This window comes from Trichoplusia ni, unplaced genomic scaffold (genome assembly GCF_003590095.1).
Source record: "Trichoplusia ni isolate ovarian cell line Hi5 unplaced genomic scaffold, tn1 tig00003175, whole genome shotgun sequence".
Taxonomy (NCBI): Eukaryota; Metazoa; Arthropoda; class Insecta; order Lepidoptera; family Noctuidae; genus Trichoplusia; species Trichoplusia ni.
In genome coordinates, this window is record NW_020800349.1 from 7,440 (window position 1) to 31,519 (window position 24,080).

At 35.4% G+C, this 24,080-nt stretch overlaps 1 protein-coding gene across 5 annotated transcripts; it reads left to right on the plus strand.

Moving 5' to 3' along the window:
• Window positions 1-5,513: 5,513 nt before the first annotated feature.
• LOC113507813 (glutamate receptor ionotropic, kainate 2) lies at window positions 5,514-23,517 on the plus strand. Of its 5 annotated transcripts, none has more exons than XM_026890740.1 (18): window positions 5,514-6,112; window positions 9,529-9,684; window positions 13,026-13,210; window positions 14,503-14,660; window positions 14,734-14,875; window positions 14,986-15,153; window positions 15,247-15,267; window positions 15,382-15,534; window positions 16,189-16,407; window positions 16,817-17,067; window positions 17,268-17,447; window positions 17,758-17,889; window positions 19,356-19,554; window positions 20,699-20,930; window positions 21,318-21,433; window positions 21,854-22,009; window positions 22,641-22,649; window positions 22,727-23,517. In XM_026890740.1, the coding sequence occupies exons 1-18, from the start codon at window positions 5,845-5,847 to the stop codon at window positions 22,883-22,885; spliced, it is 2,904 nt and encodes a 967-aa protein (XP_026746541.1). In that variant the 5' UTR covers window positions 5,514-5,844; the 3' UTR covers window positions 22,886-23,517. The 5 variants fall into 5 exon arrangements, with proteins under 5 accessions (XP_026746541.1, XP_026746540.1, XP_026746543.1 ...); XM_026890739.1 differs by lacking the exon at window positions 17,758-17,889 and adding an exon at window positions 18,474-18,611; XM_026890742.1 differs by lacking the exon at window positions 22,641-22,649.
• Window positions 23,518-24,080: the final 563 nt, after the last annotated feature.

Consider the following 24,080-nt stretch of genomic DNA (forward strand, 5'->3'; position numbering starts at 1 on the left):
ATAGCAGAACAGTTTAAACAAAAATGGATTTTTAAAGTTTGCGTTTATGATGTCTTTGCTCAGAGCTGTTATTGAAAAAAATAAACCTATTTTGTCTGCTAAGGCTGTTTTTTTTAATTAAGCCTGTGTTTTTAAGTTGTAACATTATGATATTTTTTTCTTAAATTCATGTTTAGTTCTACTCTGTTTCAGCTTGTCTGTATGCCTGAGTGCCAAAGTTGTAGTTTCTAAGCCCACTTCATGTTAAATGCAGAGACTTAGCCCTCCCTTAGTCTCTTTACTCAAGAATTTGACCTTACCTTTGTCAAGGATCTGAATTGGTTATTTTTTGGGTTTTGTTATTAAAGCTCTAAAGCTGAATTCTTGTAAATGTTTTTTTTTTACTTGGAATGATAGTATTTCCTCAATTATTCAATCGCGATAGAACGCTATTTTCAACTAATTTAATTTCAAAATAGAATATAATATTATTTTAGGCCTCAGATATGATAATTTTAGCTAGATCTTTTATCAGATGATATAAAAAATATTATCTTAGGCATCTATAACTATGGCAGATACTTTTGAAATCCAGTGTAAAGTCACACACATATTCATAAAAAAATATAGGCAGTCTATACTAGACAAGTGGGTATACTAACACCTAAATGAAGGATGCTAGTAGAATAGTATGAAACTTATGTATCGTATTCGGAATATGATACGTACATATATTATGTCAATCGTGTTAAGCCGTGACATTGATTAATTCAGTCCTCGCCAATCAAGTAACGTGATTTGCAAAATGTATCACGAAATAATTGGCATATAATCGTAGTTCTAATACGTTATTTATATCGTTGAGATTTTTCGTTGTTGACTTTCGCTATGTACGTATTTTTTTGAAAGAATTCTAAAGAAATTAAGTCAATAGTAAGTGAACCTGAACATTGTTTAAAAGAGGCCAGCTCAATATTATAAACCAAATCGTCGTTAATGCATAAGTAATTGATTATAGCTACTTTCCAATAAAATGGAAATGTTGTTTTTTTATATCTTTTTCCATATTTTTATATAACACTTTGTAACATTCACCAGTTAATCTTGTTATTAAGTTTATTGTCAGAAACATTTCATTCAGTCTGAAATAACCGGTATTACACGTATAGTATGCAACACGCCATGTTGCCGAGACATTAAAGTTCTATAAATTTACAACAGCGGAACTGTGACATAGAATGTAGCGCCTTCACGTTCCATTGCCCTTTGACATGCTACGTTTTAATCATTTATTGTTATTTATTTGAATTTTTTTTATACAATTTTGTTTGTTTTTAGTTAAGCAAGTCAGAACAATGTTATTGTAGATAACTTTTTATTTTTCTTTTTAACATTTTTTTTTCTAATAAATAAATATAATTTTAACTACTAAGTAATTATTCGAGTTTCAAGACGTATTATGAACGGATTGACTTATATGACATCTATACTGCTTATGTTGATAGGCTATAGTTATACTTTCTTTTATTAGGAATTTAAAAAAAGTATATAGTCTTGATGATGTGCCATTTTAAAACTCATCTTTAAAATAAAACGCGATTCAAAACACATCGAGATTTAGATTCTTAAGTTTAAAATTATTTTTCTTTTTAAGTATTTCAACAAAGAGAGTTTAGTAGTTTACGTAGATAGGTATATATTTTACCAGAAACCTCGCAAAAACACTTTATTTTCAATTGTGAAACAAGTAATGAAACTTGAAACAAAATTCACAACGCATCAAGCGTTGTGAATTTGATTTTAGCAAAGTGCATCCGCTTTTAACTTTGATTTTATGGATCGTAAAAGTGTTCACAATTCTGATTCTGTCATGAAAAGCTTTCAGAAACAATAACTTGTAAATTATTCTTGAATAATAATATTATATTTCTATTATATTTTTTAAGTATCGGATTTTTAGAGTACTTGTCTTTGGAGGTAACGATGACTCATAATTAAATGATGCAAAAGTTTACTCATGGGTATTTATCGGAATCGCCCGACTTGTTTTGGACCCAACCGATTAGATTAAGGACTCTGTCCTTAACCTAAACTGAAACGGTGACACTGTTGCGAGTCAAACTGAGTTCTGTGAAAAGCATTCGCATGCATATGGATCCCGAACTTAATCTGTCTGACTGCATTGAAACGAAACGAAAAAATACTGAGTGTATTAATAAATTATTATTGTTACATAATATTTGTTATCAAAAGTCGAAAACTAGAAAAAAAATTGTTTATTTTAACACCAAAATTATTACCAATCGATTTTTATTTCAAAAATTACACCTTTTTATACCACTATTCTTTACCTACAGCGTTTCCGTTTTTCGCAGAAGTTTAAAAGCGATACATTGAAATTCGTTTAGCAGTTCACGGTAATTTGAAAATTACAGTTGAAAAACCGTACTAATGGGCGTGCGTGCTCTGAATGTAGTAGCTTACAAATGATTTAAAACAATGAGTTATACCTGAAATGTTACAAACCTTTAAAAATAACATTGGCTTGAACGTCGTATGAATAAATAAACTGTTTATTTTAAGTACGTTCAAAGACCTAGGTCTAATACGAAGAAGTCATATTTTTAGTAATTCTAAGTCCGTTATGGCAAATCATGAAGAAAACCGCGTGAAAAAACCTCGTTTCTAAATGTTGAAATCTGAATTCGCCGACCCGCAGTGAGCTCTCTTGGTGATCAGTATCCAAACCTGCCCGATATGGTAAGAGGCCGGTGCCCACCAGGGGAACGTATATAGGCTGGTACTAATACATTATTTACTGTTTTTTACGGCCGGCTGTTTTTGCCATTTCTTTTGTTATTCAAACCTACGTTTTATACTTATCTGCAAGCCCCACCGATCAGTTACTTAAAAAAAAATATTATTTTTATCTTTATACATTTCCAATAAGGATAGATTGCACAAGAAATAAAAAGATTTCGATGTCTGCTTAGGGCCAGCATTCTTCCTACAGTCGATTTATAAAAATCTGGAGCTTTATAAGATTTATACTACCACAGATATCCCCGGCTCATGGAATATAACCAAACGTGTGAAGGTTTATTTTTAAAAAGTGTTCTATTTTCTGAATATAAAGAAAAACATGTTTAGAACAACATATCAGCTGAAACGAGCTTACAGTGTTAACGTTACGATAATTGGTGCGTAAATTTCTTACCAATGTAGACGAAATTTCACGCGCGAACGAAAATAGATCGTATGTGATATTTTCTACTTGTAAATGAAGATATTATCTGGTAGAATGTTTTGCTATATATTTTGTTGAGGCGGAGTTCTTGAAATAGATTTGATTTGTAAAAAAATCTTGCTCCTCAAATAGATGTGATTTTTTTTTAAGTTTATGTATGGCAATAAAATCTTTAAGTTTAACGATATATGCTATACATAACATAATTATTTTTAACAAATATTATTATACATATAAACCTCCGCTGACAGAATAAGCACAAAATAAATAAAATATAGTAGTAAGAATTGTATAAAGAAACCTCATTCAAAACACTTCACACTTATCACCGACAAAGGCCATCTTATCGTGGTCACGCAACAGCTTACAATCTTAACGCTTATCTTGTCAAAAAGGGGTTGAGAACAGGGAACGAAACCCTTATTATACCTATCTACGTTACACGCACGAGCGACTCACAATGGCCCACAGAAATGTCCCTTTGTTTTTGACATCCATGTTATTAACAAAATCGTATCCTTGGATGCTTGGACTCAACCGCAGAATCTTAATAAATATTTAATTTTTCATTTACTGTGGACATAGTGCCTACTCAATTATGTATACGGCTTCAAATGATACAATTCTAAGACTTTTCGTTTCTTCGACGTTTTGTTAATTCTGTTTCAAATGAAGAACCCGCTAATTGGAAACTGGGGGATTATTAACGTCTTCGGTGGTACCATTTTTAACGGTCCACCGCTTAAAGACTATTGGTTTCCATTTACTTTTTTTTTCGATTCGCTTTCTTTGCGGCTTTCAAATTCAATTTCGAATCAATTATTGGGCATCTTTTAACGACTGACAAAGATCTTTATTCAACTGTTTTGGGGATGGTACGTAACGTTTTTCATTGGTTTATATATTTTCCAATATTTAGTTTCCATTATTGCTGTTTGTCAAGAGCATAACAGTGTTTAAAATTTTTTTTTTTTGGTTTGATGGGTATTATTCATACTTACCTATTAATGTACTTATTTACAATTTGGAATGAATTCAATTTCGCTACCAAAATGGATTTTTGTTTAATAAGATTTATGATAAGAAATTGCTGTTTTCCTTCGGGTTTTGTACCTGAATAGAAAAATTGAATGTCGATCATGAGCGGACGTCGTGTATTTTTTACTGCTATTAAATATGTCCTAATATAATAATATCTATTAATCATTATACGTGATATCTGGCCTCAAGTACCTTCGTGGTGTCAGTCTTCATTACTACTAGTCTTTGAACTCTTTAACGATTAATGTAATACTTACTCTACCTACATTATTGATTTTTGGTGATCTGAATATCTGAGACTCATTTGAAAAACGCTAACAACTGAATACTATCGGTTTGCTTTCTCGACCGTTCAACTTATTTTAGACCTAATTCATTCTGCCCATAAGCTCTATTTTTGCAATTACCAAACCATACCCCATAACAATACTGACCACACAACTTCCTATTAGATACTAATAGTCTCAAATCCCTGAACACTAAGTATCAAAAATACAAAATCAACAAACATATTATAATGTCCCTTCTTGCAGGGATTATCACGTATTAAAATAAAACCTCTATACTCATCCAGCGATAATTAGAGACGGTTGGTAATCCTGTTAAACCTTCGCAAACTGCGCAAAGTCGTTTAAACGTTGACTCGAGTCCCATTGTCATTTGTAGCATTTAACGCAATCACGTACCACTTAACTCTGTCGTATTAAGATTACACTTAATTCTCACACCATTGGTTTGTTGAAAGGACGTTGTATTTTGTATTTTATTGTGAAACAGCAATGGTTATGGATTTTACAATTTAGGTCATATGCTTCGTGACTTTATTTAGCAATTATCATATTAAAGGCCCTAAGTTTTCACAACATTTAATAATTATTATAATTTTCATTTAAATTTAATAAAGGAATGACGGCAATAAAATATCATAGAATTTGAGTTGTTTAACAATTCATTTATTGTAAAAGTACTGGTTACTGGTTTAATTAATTCTATATACGGCTTTACACGAGCAAAATAATTAAAAAGTAGAAGTCTTAATATAAAAAACGACTTAATTGTTATAAAAGCAAGAAAAGAACTTGATTCATAGTTCAGTTCAGATCTTTTAATTATTATCTAGTTATTTAGTCAAGGGTTGAAGGTAGAGATTACTGGTAAGCCTATAGATCCGGCTACAAAAGCAAAGCTATGATACTTGGAGCTCTCAGTCATAAACAAAAGAAAGGTAGTGCACAGAGAATAGCGTTTTCTTTTACGAGAACGCCCTTAAGGTATACCATGTCTAATAAAAGGAATGGAATTACTACTTAGGGGTTATGCTTGGTCATATATAAAAAAAATTATTACTGACACTAAAAAATACTTGGTAACCTTTGATATCAGTCAATTAGTCTAGGCTTCACTATCTCTGAATGTTTTTGTGAAACAATTTAAATTTTGTCGAAGATACGAAAATTATTTTCCAAATTTGCGTGACGCTTTACCGTCTACTACTCCTATTACTACTTTTCCTATCTAATATTTACTTCTAAACACTAAACAATTCTGTCCCGCACGTGGACACAAGCTTGATTTTTATGATACGACAATTCTCAAAGAGACATACATCACTCGACATTTTATTGTCCATATACAATAAAAGAAACCGAGATCATACAAAAATTCAATGTTTCCGAAATCGAACACACTGGCCCACAATCGATCATTCTCGAGTCCACGTTTATATCTCGTTGTCAATAAAAATAACATTATTATCTTTTTGTTGCAGGATGAGAGGGGCGAAAGCGATATTCCTTATTCTATTCTTCGGCCATCTGTCAGCCTTGCCTGATACTATCCGAATAGGTAAGGTTTCAAAAGTAATCGTATGACCTGTAATGTTGGTCTAGTGGTTAGTGACCCTAACTGCTATAATGGAGGTCATGGGTTCGATTCCCATCCAGGACAAATTTTTGGGCACGATCTTTTTTCTGTGTCTGGGTGTGAAATATCTATATTATGTTTGTATTTAGAAATATTGAAGTATTTTTATCAGTAGTCATGGTCGTATTTTTATTACGACGGTCATAATACAAGCTTCGCTTAGTTTGAGACTGAGAAAGATGTGAGTGTGTTTGTATGTTTGTCACCTCTTCAAACTCAAACGGTAAGGCCAATTTCAATAACACAGAGGTAACTGACATCTCGGGTTAACAACTTAACATGCAGGGTTAATTTTTATCCGTCTGCGTCAAAGATCTGTTATGCTTTAGCAGCCTTAACCGTCCCCCACGCGGATAAAACCGCTGAAAAGAGCTAGTAAGCGATAAATTACGACTAGGTTCAGTGAAGATTTTTATTTAAAAGCCGTTTAAATTTCCATAATGTATAAAGTAATGATCTGAATATAATTAGTCCGTCCTTTAAGCAGAAACGTTTTTCTAGATTAATTTGCTTTTCGTTTTTATCTTCGTAACATTTATTTTAATTGTTCTGTATTTTTTTGCTTGGTTTAATTCTCTCAATGTTCTTGTTTTTCTTTGTGAACTTTTTAAACTTACAATATTACAACCAATTTATGGAAAGCCTGCAAATATTTAAGCGTGTAGTAAAGTTGTTTTAATGACAGGATATGTAAAGTAGACCTCTTTTGACAATCGGTTAGGTCATAAATACATACGAAAATCTTTAATATATATAAATCTCGTGTCACAATGTTTGTCCTCAATGGACTCGTAAACCACTTAACTGATTATAATAAAATTCGCACACCATGTGCAGTTCGATCCAACTTGAGAGATAGGATAGTTTAAATATCAAATTATAGTCGCAATTTTAATTTATTGATAATTATTTGTCTGTTATTATTTGACAGTCACAATTATCTGTTAACTACAACTGATTCTAACAGATGTCGATACCTTTCGACCGGGCTGAGTATCTAAGTAATCAATAGATGGCGCTGCTATGGTAAACTAAACCACGCGGACGAAGTCGTGGGCAACAGCTAGTATAGATATGTATTCTTGTTTGCCACCATAAGTATAAAGAATCTTCTTTTACTGGTTACATTGTAGTATACATTGAAAATAAATAAAAAAATTGAAGCAAGGTGTGACTTTCATAAAACTTCAATTCACTGTATCACAACCATTTTGGTTACAAAAAAACATTAGGTCATAAAAAAAGTGTTGATTAAAGTACGTGAGAGATTAAAAAAGAATTAACCTACCCCTACCTATCTAGTACCCTATTTAGTATCTACGTAATTTACTAAATTGTCTATTGAATGAAAGATTGAATAGATACTTTTCTGCAGTATAATGAAGTTTTCAGAAGTTTGTGCAACCCAACGTCTGCATTTTGGAACAGACTGAGCATGAAATTTTGCGAAAACTGCTCACTTTTGGAGTAACTTAGTTAGTCTATTTTTATAAGTTTATCTTATTAAATACTTCGTCATCTCCTTTGCGCAAATTAGTCAAGTACTTGTTTTTTTTTTTACTTTTTAAAGGTATGTTGAACCGTGTTATGTGATGCAAAATCTTCTCCACTTATTCGATACACTTGTGACCGCTCACTTTGTTATATTAATAGTCTGTTTTAAGTCTAAATACTATATTGCTATCATTAGGATCCCTATATGTAAAATATTATATTGTAACAAGTTCATAATATTATTAGAATAAAACACTCAGCTCACAAAAAATATTTTTAAAATCAACGTCAAAGTCATGTCAACCTAAAATGGTATTTACCTACATTTTATACAATAAAGTTCGGCACATTTTATCTTCATCTCGATTGAAATAATAGTTGAATAAAATATCAAGAATATTATATTAACATTCAAACCCAATAAGAGGAAATATCAGCCTATCTGAAGTCACAAACTTTACCAGTTAGGGGCAGATCACCGACCCAAGGTAACTCGCAGAAGTTCGTTTGATATTTAATACGTATAAGTCTTCTAGAAGTACTTGTCGTCAAAGTTTGATGTACGTGATATTCGACAATCAATTTACTTTGTGCTCTTTATTTGTGCGAATTAATTTTGTAGTAACTTATGGTTGAGAGCAGGCGTTCTACTGTGAGTTTGTTGCTCTAAGTTTTCTCCAATGACAAAGCCCTTAAAAAAGAAGCCGAATTAAAATGTAGAGTATTAATTGAACTAGAAAAACCATGCAGGCCTGCCTGATATCTATAAATCACTTATTTTAAATTTTATTTGAAATTTTAGGCTTGTGGACTAATGCCATCATTATTAACTTGGAATCCACTATCCGCTTTTAAAGCTCGTAGCATAATGCTCTATAGTTTTCCTTCTTCAATAAATTATCATCAACAATAATTCTTAAATTAGTACGGATAACCTAATAGCGAAACATATGAAGAAACACTTCAATAAGCCACAGCTGCAAGGAAATTTCAATCGCAATCAGTTTGTCACTGTCCCCAATGAGTCGTCAATCACTCGAATTGTTACAAGTGTCGGACTTTACAGACAGACTGAGATGTTACGGCTAAGTAGAACGCAGATGATTGATAATAATAATCTATGTTTTCTGTCAAAATAGACTTCTGCTACATTAAGTACTAATAAAAGCTAGACAGATTTTCGGTAGACTGTTATGTTAGACGCGAAATATCTTATCTAACTTTAGTTATTTTATGAAAATGATATTGTGAAAGCTCCTTATGTTATCAGAGGTAATAGAAAATCGCTATTGAAAAAATATTCTTTGCGTAAAAGTCTAGTCCAGTATGGAATTATAATTTGGAACACCGTTCTCCATTCAAATTACGACGTCTCGATAGAAATACCTTTTCGTTCCAACCCCCGCTTGGATTATTGAAGTTATTTTATATTTTTTCGAATAAAACAACATTTATGTAGTTAGTTCTATTCTTTGTCTATCATTTAATTATTATATTATTGCCGTTTCTTAGGTTATGAAGTCATTGGTTGGGTGGGGTAACCATGCCAGTTCAGATTTTAAATGAGAGTGATGAAATAGATTCGCTTCCTAACATAAATTAAACAGAAGCTATACGGAGCTATTTTGTTTTTGTTTTTCGTGTATTACACACTAGCAGTCGCCCTTATATCGCTGTAAAGCATAATCGTGTTTTTACTTCGAGTAAAACGAACCCTATATTTCTTCTAATACCTCCACAAATATTTGTACCAAGTTTCATGATGATCGTGACACACAAGACTTACATTCACACGTATAATATTTCTTGGTATATTTAACTAATACTTTTAACATTCTACACAGGTGGTCTATTCCATCCGGAGGATGACAAGCAAGAGGTAGCGTTTCGGTACGCGGTGGAGCGCGTGAACGCCGACCGGGCGGTACTGCCGCGAGCCAAGCTCCTCGCGCAAGTGGAGACCATCTCGCCGCAAGACAGCTTCCATGCGTCCAAAAGAGGTATAGTATTTAAATTTTCGTATTTTTTATAGGAAAAATTATTGAGTACCTAGCATTTTTGTGAACGCTAACGTCTATTGAGAGTATTTTTTGTCCTAGAATTCAGTGTCCAACTTTTCTCAGAACCTTCTACGATACCCTTATCCCGTTGCACCTCGAACCGACCGCTTTCTGGCCTCATTCTAAATATTAAAAAAAATCAATGCATTATATATGTAGTTCTTGGTCTCGTTTTTTTGACGTAACATTACATAACGTCCACATTTTATAACAATCGACTAAAATTCAATTTGCACACTACTTAATTGCATTTCTGCAAAAGTAAAGTAATTTTCATAAAACTGCGTTCCCGATCGATCAGTGCAAACCATCACCATGAGACGATTCAGTTTTCTATAGCAAACTTTGTAGGTACAGTCAGTGACAGGAGTTTAAGAAAAAGTAAGCACCACAAAATACGCTTAATTATTTTATACTATCGTCTAATAAAAAAATTAAGAAATATAATGTTTGAATTTCAAGGCAACAGAACAATTGATTAATGATGATATCATCCTCATTTTCATTGAAAAAATCGTTTCGATTCCTACATACCAAAATCACTCATTGAATTTTATGGGTCTACGGCCACTACAGTAAAACAGTCAGTTGTGGAGGATTTACAGAGCTTCGATAGCTAGTACGCTTCGACAACAATCACATAATTATCAGAGGTAGCGGTCGGATTCCACGTACCTCCATTTTCGTTGCTAACTATACCTAGTTATAAAGGAAAGCAAATTTCAAAGCGGGGTGCAGCTTACGACGTTATCGGCCGTCACCGTCACCCATAATCTTTCCACCATAATATATCACCCCAAGTTTCTTCATATCCATCTCACCCTTTATATAATGATGATGGATGGATCTTCTTTATACCACTTGCACAAAAACGCTCCGTAATATTGCATACTTCAAGATTTTTATATTAGAAATTAGTTTTTTAGTGGGATGTAAGATGCAGTACATGATGAGCATAGTTTCAGTAATAAGTTAATTCGATTACAATTATAACATTGTATAAGTTACCCCGCGCTATGGAAGGTTTCAAGTCGCCTTTTTTAAACAAACTCAAAACTATAATATAAACAAAACTTTAGCCAATTATATTTAAGACATTTTCTCACATCAAAAATGAGATATGATTTTTTATCACTAAAGGAAAGTCATTTTTGTACTTAGGTAGTTGCTACTATACTATATCTAATAGTATCTACTAATTCCATATTCTTATTTATGACGTGCAGAATATTTTAAGCACAAAAATCTCGACAAACCACCAGTCTGTTATAACTATAACTATGGTTAACTAATGTGTTCCTGATAATAATTCCCCAATTTACCCCAATGCTACATTTTGCTGTTGGGGCAAAATCGGAAACACTCGTCTTTGAAACGGGCGAGTGACGTTAAGGTCGGTACTGACCGATGCTACAGAGTGTAACGTAACATATTACACAGTGAATATTCGTGCAGTCACTACGTGGAAATGAGCACAAATTCGCTAGTTAATGTGAAGACCAGATAAATAGGTAAGAAAGCTCCCTCAGTCAGTAACCCACCTTTACTTGGTCACGTCTTACAGTGGCGTGACAACATGACTGTACGTGATACTTTTCGTGCAATTCATGTCCCGTTTTGAGTATTGATAGATATTTTGGGCGGCAACGCTATTGGTCACGGTGTTGCTTTGGTCGGTGGAAAATTTTGATTAAATGGTTTGGGTATGTAGAATCAAGGAAGACTTTTCAAAATACAAATAGTTTTTAATAAATGTTGAACAACGGTACTCCGGCACTATGGACCATCATTCAGATTCATAATAAAACATTCACTTGCATAAAAACCCATACATAAAACAAACATACGTGGATCACGCAAATGCTTGTTCTGCGTGGAGATCAAACCCACGACACACGCTCTGTAGGTTTGGCGTGGTAACCTCGACCACTCGGCCTATTTGTAAATCATTGATATCTAAGTCTTTTACGACTGTACAATACACATTACATTTTTGAACAGTCCTTGTAATAGTGCTAACATTACAAGTGAGTAAAATGTTATGTAAATCAATACCTAATGGATAGATATAACAATACTTGATTAGATAAAAGTACCGCTTTTTATGGTTTTAATCGCAATGTTTTATTGTAGAAGGTCTGTTATTGACTCGACTCTGTATCCTTCAACACACTTCACACATACGTACCTACAAGTCCCTTAGCAGTATGTAACATATAGATACACGCGTACACATAGTCACCGTTTCGGTCTCATGAGAAACAGAGACACCATAAGGCTTGACATCGAGTTTCGTTCACTATTCGGCATGTATTCCCTATAGTATAGTACCTACTGATCCTGAACAACGGTATCGGCGTTATAATATCCCTTTGTCTGGAGGAGAGTGCAGTAAGGATCCCATCTCGGAACCATTTTTGCTATCTTTCATATTTTTCCCAATACAAGCTTCAGTTAAGTTGGTACGGACTAAGGTGAAAGAAAACGTCCAAATAATACGACCTATATATATCTACTATATCTCATGCATCCTTAGGTAATGTCTGTTGCCAATAGTTACTGGGTGGGGTCAGGATAATATGCACCTATATTTATTTAATCATACATTTTTTTTTATCTTTCAAAACGAACAAAACAGCCACTAATACAGTCCATCTTAATAACATGGCTGAAAAAACAATTGATGAACGAAAAATAAATGTATACCATTCCGGTATGACGATCGAGATTCCCTCTGGAACGCAGTGAAGTGCCCAACCCTAACACATCAACGGAACGTGATGTAAACACAATCAAATAAACCCTCTGCGCCACTTGTAATACCCGTATGGAAACGAATTACAGATACACCCGTTTCGTCCTATTGTATCACCATATCAATTATACGAATATGCGAATACAAAACATGGTTCTTTAATTGTTTGTTGTGCTCTTATGGAGGCTTTAATGTTTTTTTGTTACGCAATAGAATATATGTTAAAAAAACTGATAATCAGCAAAGAAAAAATTTTAAAGCGCACTATACGCAGAGTGTACCAAGGGACTTGGTAAAAAAACTCATTTTATTGTTTCAAAAAAAAAACCAAATAATCGCAAGTTTTAGCCAGTATGCTAAGTTATGTTTGTCATCCTTTTGATATCCCTACAAATCAAGCAGGTTACAGGAAAACCCTTTCACAAAAATATAATTAAGCGTTGTAGATACTAGAGATTTTTGGATTGATCTTCAGTCGTCGAGGAACTTCTTCTAGCTGATAGTAATCAATTTTCGTTTTGTACAGTATGTCACCTCCTGCGTAGCGGAGTGGCGGCCATCTTTGGCCCCCAGTCGGCTCCAGCGGCGGCGCACGTCCAGTCTATTTGTGATACCATGGAGCTACCACATTTGGAAACGAGGTGGGATTACCGAACACGACGAGAATCCTGTCTTGTCAACCTTTATCCGCACCCGGCTGCGTTGAGTCGAGTAAGTACATCTTTTTATTCTTGTTTTTTAAATTCCATTTTATCCAAAGACAAATTTATGATTCCTGTACTCGCCAGTAAAAAATAAAACATAAAGAATGCTCATAAAATTTAAATCGTGTAAGCAGGGATTTTCTCTCTGTATAACTAACCTGTTTTTAGTTATGTATAAAAAAAACGGGTTGTCGGATTTTTTCCGTCAATATAAGTTTAGATCGAAAATTTAAATACATTTTCAAAATGTGAAAAAATAATATTACTAGTTTAAAATTTGTATAATCCGAAGCAAATGGAAATACTTCGGCATTTCTATCTAAGTCAAGAGAGATCGATTAGATTAGGTGCATTGCGCATGAATTCACCGTGATCACGAAATTCAAATGGATTTCGGCAGCTATTGCGATGTCACTCCTCTTTGTGCCACGAACTCTTAAAGTTCGCTTTTGCTGTTGTCGAATCTAGATAGTGCACTACACTACACTTAGTGACATTTCACTCACAGTTTTCATCTAATAAATACTGCATTTTCTGAAACTGTATAGCAAAACCCATTATAAAAAATCTGGCAAGTTCAAGTAATAAAAGAAATACCACTAAATATTTGAAATATGAACTGAAAGGTTATATATTGTTATAGAAATGGTTCAGACAACTTATTTTTTAATCATTTTAATTGCGAAGTGTTACATGCGAGGATTAATCGGTTCTACCTGGTAAATGTAAGCGCGCTTATTGAAAAATGTTTTTCCTGTAGGATACAATATTTCAAGGGAAAAGCCAGATATTATAGCAATAATGTTACATTCTATGTTCACTGCCAGTTTTCCATAATAACATTATAAATTCTTATACATCTATGCTCAACCAACCTAAATAGTTTTTAAATATAACACTGTAAGCTTTTAATGCAAACTTTAAATACTCATTTCTCAATAGTCCGAGAATAGCTTTATGGTACCTATGCAGAGACAATGACAGGTATAACAAAATTGTCCATCGAACCGCATGACCAGACAATAGACAGCCGCAAATAAATCGATCCAATTTGAGCAGCAGGCACGGGCATGCGAAACAAAGGGAACAAAACGCAACAAGAACAATGATCAAAACTCTGTTCACAAAATCACTATTTTTAATCAACAAAACATAGAGTAGGTATCAAAACGTGCTGCTATAGTAAGATCATCAAATATTCATTCACCGTTTTTTACTCTTTTTGGCCAGTATTAAAAAAAAGATTTCCAAATAATCCCATAGCCTTCATACATAAAAGCAAAAACTGTACATTTTTAGGCTTATGTGGATTTAGTGAGAGCATGGGGATGGAAATCCTTTACGATAGTTTACGAGAACAGCGACGGATTAGTTCGTCTTCAAGAGTTGCTCAAAGCTCACGGACCGTCCGAACTGCCTGTTGCAGTAAGACAACTGCCAGATTCTCATGATTACAGGTACGTGTTGTTTCGAAAAACAATCTATTTACTCTCTTAAGACAATAGTCTTTAAGTCCACTTTTCCTTGCAGGCCGTTGTTGAAACAAATAAAGAACTCGGCTGAGTCACACATAGTATTGGATTGTGCTACGGAAAGGATTAGGGATGTGCTCCAACAAGCTCAACAAATAGGAATGATGTCCGACTACCATAGTTATCTGATCACTTCTTTGGTAAGTACTTATGGGGTTACATAGTGGCTTTATTATTAATAAAAGGTTTATAAAAAGTTCAAGAAGTGTTGGGCCAAAATTCTCAGTTCATTAATTTAAATTGCGAACAGGACCTCCACAGCGTAGATTTGGAAGAGTTCAAGTATGGCGGCACAAATATAACTGCAATAAGATTACTTGACCCGGAACGTGCTGATGTTCAAAGAGTAGTACGGGATTGGGTTTACGACGAAGCCCGAAAAGGACGTAAACTACAACTGGGACACACGACCGCCAAGGTAATCACCCATTTGTATGTATGCCAATGATAAACATATTTGTGCAAGGAAACGAAAAACAGTGCCATATTGATATTGATTGTTTGTTTGCAGGAAAACATGACTTTTATTAAGGTGAGAATACACTAAAATATAACCTTTATTTTTTTTTCTATACGTGGGTAGCTATAACACTTTCTTTTCTAAACATTTCTTTGAAAATTATTCTACTATTCTCCATGTACGCAGACGGAAACGGCACTAATGTACGACGCGGTCCATTTGTTCGCCAAAGCCTTACATGATCTTGATACGTCACAACAAATAGACGTGAGGCCGCTTTCCTGTGAGGCCGAAGACACATGGCCCCATGGATATAGCCTCATAAACTACATGAAAATTGTGAGTAATGTTACTCTATCATTTATTATAGAGCGTGTTACAACATAGTACTGAAGAAAAAATAGTCGGGATATAATATCGCTTAAAATATTTTTGTTCCCCTGTATAATAACTTGAAAAGTACAAGCAATTTCGAAACGTCTCTAGTTTTGTTAAACGATGTATTTATATGAAGTTTAAACTAAAGCAAAGGCATATCCATAAACAAACGAACTACGAATTCCGTTTTAAAGCGCACTGGAGTTCGAAAAATAAAAGAAGTTTAGTGGTCATTGAACAAAGCTGCTACCAACATAGTGGGATTAAGTGCTGGAACGTGAGCGTTGACGGATTAACTGCTACAGTTGTGTTCAGCTTCAACGCCACTGGATTTCTCGTTTTATAGGCATTACCGGGAGTCTTTGTGACAAATAATGTCTACGCTATTGTCTCCGTTTATGTTCTAATTACTGACGCAGACACTGACCCAAAAGTAACACGAATAGATAGAATGATGACTAATAGTATAACTACCAATTAACAAGCGATATTATTTATTTTATTCCTTTCTACTTATAACTTCCATCCATCCCGACACTTTGCAGTTACACTACAATAATTTTGTGTCTCAGAACTTTCACGAAACTGATACAAATACATTAATTCAATGAACAGGTCGAAATGAAGGGTTTAACCGGAGTGATAAAGTTTGACCATCAAGGATTCAGAAGCGATTTCACTCTAGATATAATTGAATTAACAAGGGACGGTCTACAAAAAGCTGGTACTTGGAACTCGTCTGAGGGAGTCAACTACACGCGATCCTACGGCGAGAACCAGAAACAAATAGTTGAAATATTACAGAACAAAACGCTCATTGTAACAACAATTTTGGTAAGTAATAAATAACACTCAAGATATAGGCATTAATCTACTGGAAACATTTTACTGCTCTCTCGTGGCCCACAAAGGCAAAATTAGCGTATCACACATATATATGAATGTTCTCTCGAGGAGCGAGGAGGGGATTTATGTAGACCGACACACTGTAAAAATATATTTCCAGAGAGAAAACATTCATGCGAGACATATCCGTATTCATGACTTGATACATGCAAAGCTCTAAACAGAAACGCAGAGACAGTCAAACCTGCTTTTAAATAAAAAAATCACTCGCATTTCTCTGCGCTCGCTGTTAAAGAATTCATTTTACGTGTATTCCCCAAGTATGTAAACTCTGTTTACTGATATAGTAATTCTTTTTCAACACATTTACATAATATGTAATCTGTTAATTCCCTAGAGTTCGCCGTATTGTATGAGGAGAGAGGCCAGCGAAAAGCTCACGGGTAACGCTCAATTCGAGGGCTACGCCATTGATCTAATTCACGAGATATCTAAAATTCTGGGCTTCAATTATACATTCAAGCTGGCGCCTGACGGTCGATACGGGTCCTACAACCGGGAGACTAAAGAGTGGGACGGAATGATAAGGGAACTGTTGGAACAACGGGCCGACCTCGCCATCGCTGATCTCACCATTACCTACGACAGGTACTCATGAAAATATATATGAAAATTATACAAACACGTGTTCGATATAATACATATATTTGAGTTCTCTTTGTTGAGAGTAAAACAATGCTTGTATTTATTCGCAGTATTGTTTTCTTTCCGCTTAGCATTTGGCTGGTAGCCTTTTGTGGAACGTGAAAGCGCATTGTTTTATACATTATATTATTTTGTTGGAACAGGGAGCAGGTGGTGGACTTTACAATGCCGTTCATGAATCTCGGTATTTCCGTGCTTTACCGCAAACCAATTAAGCAACCGCCGAACTTGTTCTCGTTCCTGTCGCCGCTTTCCCTCGACGTGTGGATTTATATGGCAACGGCCTACCTCGGTGTGTCTGTGCTGCTCTTTATATTAGCCAGGTACGTGCTAGTAGACAAACTTTAGTCACCATGATCTACGTATAATAAACCATTACTCATGTTGTGTCAAATTTTGACTATTTTGGCACACCGCACCACATACAGCGATTTCAAAAGTCAAGGTACGGGCTCTATATATTTCTCGTTTTTTTAAAGCTCATATTCATAGCATCCACAGCCCGCTGGTATTACGCCGGACTAACCGACGTGTGTTCTACTGTGGAATATCTGTTTCACATTTACTGCGATACATGAATATCTGAGAAACCTGATAATACTGAATATCAGTCTAAATGTATTTATCCGATAGGTTTACTCCATACGAATGGCATCAAACGCACTCTCCTGATGGTGAAAAAATGGAGAACATTTTCTCTCTCGCAAACTGTTTATGGTTTGCAATCGGATCTCTCATGCAACAAAGCTGTGACTTTTTGCCCAAGTAAGATAATATAGCGAACCCCCAACAATTATCTTTTATTAGTACAAAACTGCCAGAGAGCAGTTTTCAACCAGGAATGAAATTAAGCAGGTTTTCGTTAAATCTTGAAAAAGAAAACACTAATAAAAATTTGATTCGGATTTCAAAATACGCGTTTCATTTCTGGTAATAAAAAATAGTGAACTCAGCGAAGTCCACAAGAAGAACATAAAAGAGGGGTCGTTCAATCATTCGCCAACTTACTCGGAAGTGAATTTCAATTACGGAACTCGCCTTTTTGAAATGTGTTACTTATCCTATATCGAATTAATTACACTCTTGTAACGTTCAAAGATAACGCAATAAGAGTTGTTTGAAGAGGCTGCCAAGCGCCGGGTCACAGGGCGCACATAACAGTTTATTTACAAAGTACTAAAATAAAGACACGGCAGGAGTTTATGCGCTGCCCTTCCAACTTTTATAATATTTTTGGTAAACTGGCATCGTCTTTGGCTCCGGTTCCGTGTGTTGAATATTCTCTAAGTAGGTTGGCAAACGATCAACAGAAGCATTGTAAATGAATGACAGGCAGTATTTGGGCGCAGGTTCAGCCCGTACGAGTGGGACTCCCCCAGGAACTGCCTAGACGAGCCGCCGGTGCTGGAGAATCAGTTCACTCTGTTGAACTCGCTGTGGTTCACTATCGGATCCTTGATGCAGCAAGGTTCGGATATCGCGCCGAAGTAAGTCCCAAACGCCACTGATGGTTACAATTCCGCTACAGTAGTAAAAACGGCTGACAATTTTATTTATTTATTCAACAAATTCAATAAAGACCTAAGCGAGGTCACCAGTTAGCTAAATCACAAATAGGTAAAAATATTTCAAAGAGCAATCTCGCGGTAATTATAAAACGGAAATGTAGCCTTCAGTTGCAGAGCTTGGATGAAGAACTCCCTTTTACTAATTAGTTTCAAAGCGACCACAGCCCTTTGTGAATTTCAAGCATCGGTAGTCGCCTAGAGCGTCCAATTTAAATAGAGACGTGCCGGCAATTCGTCTAGCCTTGGTTTCCATTTCACAGTACTTAGCTAAATACGTAAAGTTGATTTAGTAGCTAAATAAACAACTAGTTTCGTGAACGAAAACGATATCGCACCTGACATGACTTGTGTGCTTGTGCAGTATCCACAGCTTGCTGCATCAAAGTTTGTTAGATATTAAACAGAATATTGATTTCACATTCAAATAACTACAATGGAAACTTGAATGTGAAATAAATATTTAGTTAACTTAGAGATAACACAGACTGCATTGACACTACAACACTGAAGCTATGGGGTAGCTATGAGACGTTGAAAATATTCTACATTTTCCGAATACAAAAGTTCCATATCGGCTCCATTGCGTCTTAGATTTTACACGTAAGTGCTCGTTTGTGTGATGTAACCTAGTTACTCGTATTAATACAATGTTGTTTGCACCAGAGCGGTTTCCACCCGCATGGTAGCAGGTATGTGGTGGTTCTTCACTCTGATCATGATATCCTCGTACACTGCCAACCTGGCTGCCTTCCTTACCGTGGAGCGAATGGACTCACCTATTGAGAGCGCGGAAGATCTCGCTAAACAGACCAAAATTAAGTATGGAGCGTTGAAAGGAGGTTCTACTGCTGCTTTCTTCAGGGTAAGTAATTTAAATTAGAAAAGGTGTATATTACGCGTGGTATCGATTATTTCGTATGAATAAGTTTAGTTTAAAACATCATTAGCAAGCTACGGGTACACACTTGCACTTTTGTACCGAAAGAGTGTTGTCTGACCTGCTTGAATAATTTATTATTTTTAAATCTCACCCGCTTCTTAAGGAATTCACCAACTGAAAGAAAAAAAATATATAGCGAAATCTATAAAAAGTTCATAAATCCATGTTCTTTTAGTTACGAATGAATACAATCGCTCTATCTACCTAGTCGTACACAGGCTTATTGTTGGTAGCCTGATAGACTTCAAGGCTGTTACGGCAAAGATCTCGAGTTCAACACCAAGGCACCCTGCGACTTTTCAAATATTATATGCATTTTAGAAATAAAAATCAAAGCTTTCGTGTTTCAAAGGCTTGGGTAAATGTGTTCCTGATCTATCTCCGGTATCGTCGGATTGCCGTCCCATCGGGCTATGAGAGTGCACCTGTATTCGCGAACACACTTGTGCACTATAGCATGTCGCGTGCAGCTAGCTAATGTCTTGTGATACATCTGTCCTAGCCAAAATTCAATTACTACATTACTATTCATTGTTGAAGCGATAACGTTGGTTCTTGAAAAGATATCCCTCACTATACATCCCCGATAAAAACGCAGGCTTAGGCTTAGATCTGTATCTAAGTCTAAGGATCTGAATAAGAACACCAGAATGTTTTAAAACACTTAAGTACTTTACAGAGCTTACTGATGTATTTTGTATGTTCTTAACTTAAGTAAAGTGTTATACTCCCGACGCAAATCTAGGTTTACCAAAAATTGCTTTTAAAGATATACTGGGATTTTCGTAATCGGTATAAATGTATATTTACACAACTTGTAAAATAAATTCTGTGAGACATAAAAGACGTTTTTAATCACGAATTATTATAAGTCAGTTCAACGCCCGAAATTGAAATTATAATGTTTATAAGCCCTGGATAACCTGGGCATCGTCTATATAACAGGCCAAAAACAGGTCATCGTCTTACATTCCATAATGTGCTTACATTAATAAGTGATACGAGATGTTAGATGTTTTCAACTCTTTATTCGAAACTTTAGTCCTTAAATTTTTTCACGAAATAGGACTCGAACTTCTCAACATACCAACGCATGTGGTCCTTTATGGAGTCAGCCCGGCCATCAGTATTCGCGACAAGCAACAAGGAAGGAGAAGAAAGAGTAGTACGAGGCAAAGGCGCATATGCCTACCTCATGGAGTCAACCACCATCGAGTATGTTGTTGAAAGGAACTGCGATCTAACACAAGTTGGTGGGATGCTCGATTCTAAAGGATATGGGATTGCTATGCCGCCCAGTAAGTCGTCTTTTATTTTTTCTATTGTGTTTCGAGCATCAGGAATTACTTTTTGTAAAAATGCTACGTATTTTGTAGTCATGGTACCAGCGGAATGCGAATAACAAATTGAAATTAAAAGTTTCCATCCCAATTATTTGTACAAAACTATAAAAACGAGCAAACTCAAAAGTCCAAAGATAACAATACCAACTTATGCTTCGAATAAATGAGAAAACTTTTACAACTGTATCGACAAAAAAGTACCTAGTTTTATACCAATATAAACTTTTACGGACGCGGTTTGTCGACATGCGCAAAAGTATTTTTATATAGGGCTGGAGTATTTCACAATTTTATTTCAAGTGCTCTCGTCATGACTATATTAAACGGCCGAATTATGTTTAGACTCTCCTTACCGTACGGCCATAAGCGGAGCTGTTTTGAAACTGCAAGAGGAAGGAAAATTGCACATTCTGAAAACAAAATGGTGGAAAGAGAAACGCGGCGGAGGGTCTTGTAGGGTAAGTAAAAGGAAAACGACGTCGTTAGCTAGCGATGTGATGTGCTCGGCGGAGTTTAAGTGTTATAAGAGTTTCCGAAGACTTTCCCTTACAATGTTGTCTTGATCTTAATATATAATTAATATTTCCACGACTTTCGCCCATTTCAACAACATCTCACCATCAGAATAAATTTTTATCAAGTAATTTCGTTAAATATTCATTTTATTAGCTTCCAAATAACTTTTCAACTAATGAAAATACTAAAAAGGGAACATCAAGATCAGAATTTTTATTAAAAGCCCGTATTAATTTGCGGCATCTAAAGAACTCGTCTGATTTTCCTTATACATCGAATTTCTCGGGAAGCGAACACTAAACGCTTATAGGGTATGATGTTGGGTGGGCGCGTGTGGTATATAGCATGTATTTATAATACAGGACGAGACATCAAAGTCATCGTCAACGGCAAATGAGTTGGGGCTGGCGAACGTCGGCGGCGTGTTTGTGGTACTAATGGGCGGAATGGGCGTCGCCTGTGTTATCGCCGTCTGCGAGTTTGTTTGGAAGTCGCGCAAAGTTGCCGTCGACGAAAGAGTGAGTCCTTTCAAATACTATCCATACTAGATAAACGAGTACATTTTTCTAGCGTTCAATCATAGAGCAGAACATTTTAATACATCAAAATAAAATACCTACTTAAGTATTGAGTTTTTTTTGCTGAAAATAGCGTATTTTTCGCTTCAACTGTGATTGATTTGACAAAGTGGTATTACTTTATCATGTGTCAAGTGGAACCCGTCAGTACAATTTACGAAATATTGAAATAGCAAATGGCACTTTGCCGATGGAATGTCCAACAAATAAATATTTGAGCGACATTTTTGACGAATGTGATTTTAGTTGACGCTCCCGCTGCATGCTGTTTACATTTATTTTGCTAATATCGATGTCTAACTAAACATTTATTTTGTTCTAGGTTTATTTTTAAAATTAATTGGTGATATTATTTTCTGTGAGTTTGTTGACAGTATTAAGTAGAAGCTACCACGACTGTTACTATGTGTTTTTGTTTGTTTTAGCTTAGTCCTAGTTAGATTGATGATTTAGAACTGTTTTTGTAGGTACCAGACTTGACCACGTAATGAGCTATGATAACAAGTGTGTTTACTGTAATTACTTGAACTTGTCTCACTTTGTTTTGTTTTTTCCGCTGCCGGGATAACAGAAGGAGGAGGTACGGTTATTCTAAAGATTTTATATATGTATGTGTGGGTGTATGAGCGTTCTGTACGGCGTGAGTTGTGTGTGTAGGCGTCGCTGTGTTCGGAGATGGCGTCGGAGCTGCGGTCAGCGCTGAAGTGCCCGGGCGGGGGCGCGGGCGGCGGCGGCGGCGGGCCGGGCGGCGCGCGCGACGGCGCCGGCTCGCCCTACCTGCACTACGGCTTCAGCACCAAGAGCCAGCTGCACTAGCGGCCGGAGCCCGCCGCCTCGCCTCCCAGCGACGTGTAGGCAGCCCGGCGGACGCTCTCACGACACACACGCCGCTAACTGAACTATAAACACCAGTACCACCTGCTGTGAATGTTCTATCTGAAGGTTCTAAGGTTCGGTTGTCGACTCAAAGTAGCGTAGTTGTTTACGATATATTATTGTAAATAAATTCATTTCTTATTTGTGTAGGCTAAGTGCTGTTGATGTAAGCGAACCGAATGTTACATTTTATATTGTTTACATAGTTCAAGTTCCTTTGGTGAAATCATGATTTGTAGTGACAACCTTTGCCAAATAATCGTGTGCCAAATTTAACGATTTACTATATTTACATTCCCGCTGGTGTTTCCCGACACTTGGCAAGTCTGACGTTATTTTCTAATCCACACACTTTTAACTCTTGTATACATTTATATGGATTGAGATATACGTTACGGAATAAGTAGGTATATCGATGTTTTATATCTATGAATCGATTAGAATAAATTGACATTTCATTAATTAGACTAAGAGAATGTTAATATTTCCAATTAAATTAATATGTAAATAAATCGATACAATGGTACTGCCAAAGTAGAAATAATATTTAGACGAATACAACTGATGTTCATTTGTTTTTACTGAAACGACAATTTAAATTAAGAAAGAATTGTTGTTTATAGTTTTAATGGTATTTATGTTTTTGTTATAGTTAATTGAAAATAAACTAAGTGATTAATGAAAAGTAACAAATTATTCATTACCTAAAGCATGTGTTACATTAATACTGTATTTCATTGATAAAGGGGTTTCGATACGGCTCAAAATGTGCCAAATATCCAATTCACTGTCTGTACCATATTTTGTAAGTTTACATTGCCGAGTTTAAATAAATAAATTGTTTTATTAATATACCCGATGTTTTATTAACCGCCATCAGTACACTGCAAGCATATATTTTACGGCCTGAAATCGTTGATGAATTTAAATAGTCCGATATTTTAAATTGATCGTATGTATTTAACGAATGTGCAATTAAATATCTCCTTTATGAAATAATGTTGGATAGTATTACAATAACTGTTGTGTGAAAGATTGGTTATTGTTTAAGAACGGTTAGACTTGCGACCACTCCTTTAAATCAGCTCATGATTAAGGAGTTCAGTTGCATCTGAAACTAGTGGGGCGATCCCGA